This window comes from Lycium barbarum, chromosome 3 (assembly GCF_019175385.1).
Source record: "Lycium barbarum isolate Lr01 chromosome 3, ASM1917538v2, whole genome shotgun sequence".
Lineage (NCBI taxonomy): Eukaryota > Viridiplantae > Streptophyta > Magnoliopsida > Solanales > Solanaceae > Lycium > Lycium barbarum.
The window spans coordinates 129,979,677-129,987,995 of record NC_083339.1 but is presented as its reverse complement, the minus strand read 5'-3'; the positions used below and the strand labels follow the sequence as shown (position 1 = coordinate 129,987,995).

Below are 8,319 nucleotides of genomic sequence, written 5' to 3'. Positions count from 1 at the left end.
CAACCCGATGATTGGGTTTGGGTTCACTTTTGAAAAGAAAGGTTCCCGCAAATGCGAAAAGGGAAATTGAGCCCAAGAGGAGATGGGCCATTCAAAGTGCTTGAAAAGATCAATGACAATGCCTGCAAGATCGACTTGCCAAGTGAGTATAATGTTCATAATGTTTTCAACGTGAGTGATCTTTCCTCTTGTGTTGTAGGTACGCCCTTAGATTCGAGGACGAATCTTCTCCAAGAAGGAGCTGATAATACGAACCCAACAAGCACAAGGCCTTTCACAAGAAGTCAAGCAAGAGAATTCAAGAGTTGCAAGCCTTGTTCATGAAAAAGGATGCATTGGAGGAGATTGGAGAGAAGACTTAGCGGATTTACAACGTTTGGGAGTTGGCATTGGAAGAGTTGCAAAGTGGCTAGAAGCGCAAAATGGCTAAAAGTGCAACTATGGGGCTAAGACTGCAATTGGAGGTCATACTTGCAAGTTATGGGGTTAGAATATCAATTGGAGGTCATAATTGCAAGTTATGAGGCTTTGGATGCAATTGAAGACCCATGTTATGGGTATTTTTGCAAAAGAGCCACTTTAGGGCCTTTTGGTGTAATAGGCATTAGTATAAATAGTTATTTTCATCCATTTGGAAGACTTAGCTTTGATATTGTGTGAACTCAAATATTGAGAGATTTTAGTTAATAGATAGATTGTTAGGTTACTACACTAAGTGTAATTTTATTGTTGCAAAGTGAATTTGCTTATCCATTGAATTCATCTAGATTGCTCATTTGTGGTTTCCAATTGAGTCTTCTACTTGATTCAAATTACTTTGGTTCTTTTGGTTGAATTCACAGTAGGAGGGTTTAAGTTTAATATACTTAGATTTGCCTATAAGATTCATTACTAATTGAGTCAAGTATCTATCCTCTATTCTCCTTAACCCCCAATTCTTCATCTATCTTGTGTTTTCCTTTATTTTTGTTTACTTCTTAGAGTTTCCTTAGGTTGAATCTTATCATCATGTCTGTCAAACCCCTATAAGAAAACTACTCCACAATGGAATAAAAGAACATTGAAGAAATAGATGTAGAAAATATTACAACCAACGATTTATCCAAACTTCCATATTGAATCGAATCGTGATGGAAAGTAATGAATTCGGCTATCAAATCCTCTTCTACACTCCTCCAATGCCTCCTAGGTCAAAAGTCCCCTAAAAACATGTTTTCCATCTATTTATTGAATACTTGCAGTTTTTGGACAAAAATACCGTTGAAAAATCGAACTGGAAATTTTTCCCGAAAAAGTCCTACCGCGATGAGGGCCGCTCCTCCCTATGCGTCGCGGAAGGGTGGATTTTCAGAGAATTTTCTTTACTGCTTTCTGTCTCCAAAGTTTAATATTTGAATACAATGCACATTTTACTTTCCATCTAATCATCATGTAATAATTACAAGCAATCATTACTTAATGATTAGATTCAATATATATAATTTTTTTGATTTTTTTCAAATTCCATCTCTTCAAGAATTTATTTTTGTTGTTTGTTCTCAGGATAAGTTGATTATACCAGCTAATGTTGGGATTAAATAATTCTGGAAAATATAAAAACTGAGTATGGGCCCGTTCACCTGTTATGTGATGTCTTAAATAGATGCATCGATAAGACGGTCACATGTGCGTTTATTGTCAACCCGCAGTTTGATATACGCAAATTACTTGCTCAAAATAATTGAGTTGAGAGCACAATTTTGAGATTATGTAATCAGAGATAATTTATCTTGTTAATGCTGGTTTATATCCAAGTTGGTTTGGCGTTGAATGCCTCCGATAAATAGCTAAACAATTGCTTATGAGAACAAAGCTTCATATGTTGATATGAAACATGATATATTTTATTGCATACAACAATACTTGTATGCTTCAGACCAATAAATTATAGTAAATTCTCTCCTCACAATTGGTTCAGGGTTAGGAACCAGATATTTCCATCTAACAGTTTTCATGTGTGATATATGAATAATTAATCTACCATGATTTACAAAGATGGATTCCACCAAAGAAGATGGGATATGTGTTAGTTTTTCTAACGTAAGGGGGAGGGAATAAGTAGCTGAGAGATATATTATCAATTATCATTATATGATCCTCATTTATAGATAGATAATTCAATCAAATGCTGGAAGTATTTGCTGACCTAAAACTAATTTCATATTTCAGCTATAAAATGCTCCTATGACAATTAATTTCCCTGAAGGATGAGTCTATAACATGCCCGAAGCATGGGAGACCAATCGGTTCCAAATGAAATAATCCTTGAAATAGAGGGAAGAAAATGATCATAATGAGAAGGCAGTGTGTTGTAGAAGAACCTAAGACATAACACTTCATGAAACCTCATGAGCGGTTTAGGTACCTAAAAATAATTAAAGTGATGAAATCTCAATAAGTTATGTCATATTGTGAACCGATACAAATAATATATCGTCGACGAATCTTTGGTACAATATAGCGCAATATTATAAATGATTGTAAGGATCTGAATTCTACATCTATAAAGCATGCTAACGTAGAGGTTATTGCCAAGTGAAATAACGCATTTTGGTAAGCTTCAAGCTTATTGGACTTGCAGTCCAGATAGCAGAAATTGTCACGCATTTAAATATTAAAAGATATTGTCACCTGACAAAATTTATATGAAAATTCTTGAAGAATTTTAAATGCCTAAAGCATACACAGGTTCTAGATTTGTTCATAATTTTTATATGAATTAAATCAAGCAAGGTGAATGCGATTTAATCATCGTAAATGAATATTCATTGACTAAGAGTCCATTTATCCTTACGTCTTTGTGGAAATCAAAATCTGTCATATTGTTGGTGCAGAATTCTTTGGTCCTGAAGTACTATATATTTCTTCAATTGATGCATTTATATATCTTGCTATAACTATGAGCCTGTTATAGTTTTACTCCTACATGGAGATATTGAAATAAGATCAATTGCAAGTTTGATATGAATGTGTTATCCTAACAAATATTGTCAAGTTTATTGGATATACAGAGCATTCATCTATTCGACAGAAATGTTTGATTTAGACATGTTTTCTATTTCCATGAAAGATTACGATCGTACGATGTTGTTCAACATAACAGTCAACTCATACGAAGAGTGGAGATGCAACATACACTGTCTAACTAAAGGGAGATTCATAAAGTAGATAGAACAAATCACATTTCAACAAAGTTTTTCTTCACATGAGCTCTAGAAAAATGGTGATAACAACGTGTAATAGATTCGTTCGAGTGATAATATGGCTAATTTATTCACCAAGTCTCTACCAACCGCAACTTTTGAGAAGATGGTGCACAAGACTAGGATGTGAAAATTCAAGTTTTTGGATTGAAGTTCTCATCCGGGGGGGAGTTAATATGCGCTGTACTCTTTTTCCCTTTTAAGATTTTTATCCCATTGGGTTTTTTCTCGTAAGATTTTTAATGAGGCAACCATAAGGCGTATTATAAAAAATGTGTACCATACGGGGTATTATCAGAAATGTGTACTTTCTGTCATGCATTAGAATTTTTCCCATTGAATTTTTTCTAGTAAGATTTTAACAAGCCACATTATATATCAAATAAACATTCAAGGGGGAGTGTTATAAATATTATTTATTATTATGGATGTTTATCTTTAGAAGAAAAGTTAGACTTTGTGAATTTGGGACCAAGCTACTTTTCCCCCCTCTCTTCTTGCTTTCTCTACAAATATTCCGTTGTAGTTTTATTATTTTATATCCCCTCCGTCCCAATTTGTTTGATACTTTACGTATTTCGAGAGTCTAAATGGTGACGTATGGGCCTATGTCATTAATCATCTTCTTGCGATGGGACCCACTGTAAGATTCCTTGATGATTGGCTGCACTTATATTAGGAGCAGATTCCTTAGACCAACTAAGTTTTGAGGACTCAGAACCAAAGCAGAGAGTGCAAGAAGATAATGGAGAGAGAAGAGGATATTGTAATTGTGGGTGCTGGCATAGCTGGTCTTGCTACTTGTTTGGGACTTCACAGGTAAGAATATAGTACTCACTTAGCTTGTTTATAGGGCTGTTTATTAGGCACATAGGTTTGGATATTTACGTTTGGTTTATCGGTTATCGATTTCTAAATGTATTAATTCCCTAGCCAAACGATAAGATATCAGTTGGTTCGATATGATTAGCGATTATCAGTCGATTGTCGATCGGTTTATCAGTATACTTAGCTAGAAGCTATGTCTGGCCTAAAATGAAAAAATAAAAATATTATTACAATTTTACGTTGAATAACGTTAGTCCACTAGGAACTGACCCAAGTTCTTCATAAATGAAGTATGAAACCTTAATTTAGTCGTAACTATCATCTGATTTGCTGATTCTTTAGCAGAGCCTCTAATATCAAACCTTTTTAATTTATTGCTTATATGGCTGGTAGCCTATTGCCAAATGAACATTAAGATTTGTTACTATAGTCTTTTTATCCTGAGTTTTGCTTTTTATCTAGTGTTTCTTGTTCTTTTACATAAATTTCTATGCCGAAACCGGACCATGTACAATGGTAGCAAATATACCCTTAGAAAAGCTGTCACGACCTAATTAATCAACCGTAAAATAGTTGAAAATGTTTTATCTGGAATCATATTGGGGAAATGTAATTCATACTTAAGTTTTCAACTACAAGTCTAAAATAGCATTGATGATATAATTATATAGCTGAAGCCTGCAGCAATGAAAATGAAGCTCTAATTGTTCTGATTTTGTTGGTTGTTACTGGCTTTGAGAGCACCCCATAGCTCTACATGTTTCCCACTCTTGGCTAGTTTCTTGATCAGTGAAGCAGCGGCTACATTTCCAAAAATGTAAATATAATAATTCTTAACGGGTTATCGGCTTATCTGATACGGAAATTGAGTAATCCGCCCCGCACAGATAAACCGTTAACTACAAAATTGCAATCTGTTCACCAATTGTTAATCCGATTACTTGATACCAATTAGCCAATTTTGCGGTTGAGTTGTCGGTTACAAATTGGTTTTGAACAGCCCTACTTGTTTGACATGATGATCTCTGAAGTGTGTACTTGTTTGGCAATCACAGATCTAACATATAAGCTGGGACTGCACGTTCACTCACTCACTTCACTGCTATATGTAAAAGTGCTTCTATTTTACACTGATTGTGCCTAGAGGTCATCAAACAAAACAAGTATATATTTGCATTGAAATTGCGTAAACGTGTTGTTTTGTAGGCTGGGGCTGCGGAGTATCGTGTTGGAATCAGCAGATTCGCTGCGAGCTACTGGATTTGCACTGTCGTTGTGGACTAACGCCTGGAGAGCTTTGGATGCACTGGGCATTGGGGACTCTCTTAGACAACGTTCCTTATTCATTACAGGGTAACACTTGGACTATTTATGTATTGAATTCGTTAATCTATTGATCGATTTCCATTTATATATATTTCAATCTTATGAGATATCTGATTGCATTCAACATAATGTAATAGCATTAGGCCCATCCTGTTTGGTTTCTATTGGCTTGGGGTGCAATACCCTATAAAAAGAAGGTTCTGCAAACACTCTCTAACCACTTCTTATCCTATAGCATACTGCATTCGTTTAGATCTGGGCATACAACCACATAAATACTCTCCTAATCCGTCCCTTGTAAGCTATATTCGAGCAACTAAACTAAATCTACTCTTTAGTTGATTGTCCGTTCATGTGAACCTTATTCTTTATCAACCATTTGCTGCAGGTTCAAAAGTTTCTCAGCGGAATCAGGTGCACCTATCAAGGAGGTGTCACTCGTGGAGAATAATTGGTACACATTATATACTTAACTGAAAGATTTATTTGTGTAGTTTTTCAATCAACTAGCCATTAATCTCATATTAGTTGGGGTTGGTTGTATTTGTCCTTTTATCTATTAATCTGTATGTAGCTAGGTTCATTTTATTCCAACACTAGATAATTTAGTTTGTAAGGCAAATTAGGAATTCTCTAAAATTCAAGGTCTTTTAAGTACGACAATCTACATAGACGTACAAATCACTAACCGTGATAAAAGACTTCTCACAAACACCGGAGTAATGTTAGTATAGCAAGAACAATTAATGTATTTAACCTCCACATCTCACAACATCTTTTTAGAGCAATCACATCTGTCACAAAGGTCTTAAGGTGCATTGCATATTCAGAGAATGCTGCATACGAATTGTCTGATTGTCACTAGTGAAGTGATGTGGGTTTATTGTCCAAATCCCTTTGATTACAATAATGAAATTAAGTTCATGTTGAACAATGTTTCTCTTGGTTGACAACAGCTAACTTGTTTGTTAGACCAATTTGTTGAGTTGAGTGTGCCGTCCTTCCAACTTCTGGATGGACTGATTCGTCGGTAGTCATTTAAGGTCAGTTATATTATGTTGCAGTGTGGAGTATGAAAGTCGTCGCGTGAGAAGAAAAGACCTGTTGGAGAAATTAGCTAATGAACTGCCTGGAGGCACTATTAGATATTCTTCCAAGGTTGATTCCATTGAAGAATCTGGACCAATGAAATTGGTACATCTTGCAGATGGTTCCACTATTAGAACCAAGGTAAATCTTTCTCTGGAATCCTGGTCTAAGATTGCATATTTCTCCCAACCTTGGAATTGCTCTTCAAATATAAAATTTTCTTATGCTAGTCTAAAATGACTATCTTCAATTAAGGTCTTAATTGGATGTGATGGAGTCAATTCTGTGGTGGCAAACTGGCTTGGGCTTCAGAAACCTGTCAATTCTGGGCGGTCTGCAATTAGAGGCTTTGTTGAGTATCCGGACAAACATGGTTATGAGCCCAAGTTCCATGCGTATTTTGGAGGTGGAGTTCGGTTTGGCTTTCTTCCTAGTGATGACAAGAGTTTGTATTGGTTTTGCACATTCACGCCATCTGTTGTACATTGTAAGGCAGCTTCTACATACTGTTCTTTTGCAAAATGAGCCTAAATCTCTTGTTACAATTTATCAATCTACTAGTAGTCATGTTTAATTAGTTGTTCGCGTTGATTGGATTGCAGTTGATGGAAATCCAGAACAAGATCCAATGAAATTGAAGCAATTTGTGTTGAACAAGGCCAGTAATGTGTCTAAAGAACTCTGCACCGTTATAGAGAGAACTACACTAGACTCTATATCTTGTGTACAGCTGAAATTGAGATTGCCATGGAATGTTTTGATGGGGAATATTTTGAGAAATAACGTTTGCGTGGTAGGTGATGCCCTTCATCCCATGACTCCAGATCTTGGTCAAGGTGGATGTTCTGCCTTAGAGGACAGTGTTGTTATCGCAAAGTGCCTCGGAGAAGCTTTGGTAAAACCGATAACAGATGGAAGAATTGAACAAGAAGAAGAGGAATTTATGAAGATTAGAAAAGGCCTTGAGAAGTATGCTAAAGAGAGGAGATGGAGAAGTTTTTTATTCATCAGTGCAGCCTATTTAGCTGGATTTATACAAGAGAGTGGTAGCAAGGTAATCAGCTTCTTAAGAGAACATTTTTTGGCTGGAGTCACTATATCAGTTACACTAAGAATTGCTAACTTCGACTGTGGAAGACTAGCTGTTTCTTGAAATGTATGTGATGCATCTCATATTGAACTGAAGAAAGAAGGAAGCACCAACATTGTTGAAGTTCCACCAACACTGTTGAAGTTCCAAATTTCTGTTCTGGCTTTTATGATATTTATTCTTCTTGTACAACCTTTTCAACTCTATGAGCCGAGGCCTCCCGGAAACAGCCTCTCTACCTTCTCAAGGTAGAGGTAAGGTCTGCGTACATACTACCTTCCCCAGACCCCACTTGTGATTTTTTTTTTTTTTGATGATGTAAGTGTTTTATAATCACAAAGGCATCAAGGGGATGCATAGTCAAAAGCGGATCTAGGATTTAAACTCTTGGGGTTCAACCTTTTAAATTTTTAGCATTGAACCATTATATTTTTAAAGTTATGGGTTCAATCTACTATTTATTTTAAATTTAGTAAATTTTTACATATAAATTTGTACACCGCATCGAAAGTTTGGGGTTCAATTGAACCCCAAATTATAATGCTCCATCCGCCCCTGTGCATAGTTACAAAAGAGAAGGAAATATCAGCTCATACAAAGATAACAAAAAAAACTATCATAAGTCTAGAGAGCTGACAAATCCAAGAATCTATCATAAGACTAAGGAGCTAATAAAATCCAAAAAAGAGTCTGGGTTATATGCAAGGGTAAAATTAATCCAACTAAAAAGAGTAGTCAGGCATC

At 35.7% G+C, this 8,319-nt stretch overlaps 1 protein-coding gene across 1 annotated transcript; it reads left to right on the top strand.

Moving 5' to 3' along the window:
• Positions 1-3,808: 3,808 nt before the first annotated feature.
• LOC132632499 (monooxygenase 2-like) lies at positions 3,809-8,002 on the top strand. The gene is made up of 6 exons (XM_060348461.1): positions 3,809-4,061; positions 5,277-5,423; positions 5,785-5,850; positions 6,461-6,626; positions 6,741-6,972; positions 7,088-8,002. Exons 1-6 carry the CDS (start codon positions 3,988-3,990, stop codon positions 7,636-7,638), a joined length of 1,236 nt encoding a protein of 411 aa, XP_060204444.1. The 5' UTR covers positions 3,809-3,987; the 3' UTR covers positions 7,639-8,002.
• The last annotated feature ends 317 nt before the right edge of the window (positions 8,003-8,319 follow it).

What these genes read in the sequence shown, in the direction of transcription:
- LOC132632499 (XM_060348461.1), top strand. Translation starts at nt 3,988, where the DNA reads ATGGAGAGAGAAGAGGATATTGTAATTGTGGGTGCTGGCATAGCTGGT. An exon ending in TCACTCGTGGAGAATAATTG is followed by an intron (nt 5,851 to 6,460) that starts GTACACATTATA and finishes ATTATGTTGCAG; the next exon opens with TGTGGAGTATGAAAGTCGTC. An exon ending in CACGCCATCTGTTGTACATT is followed by an intron (nt 6,973 to 7,087) that starts GTAAGGCAGCTT and finishes ATTGGATTGCAG; the next exon opens with TTGATGGAAATCCAGAACAA.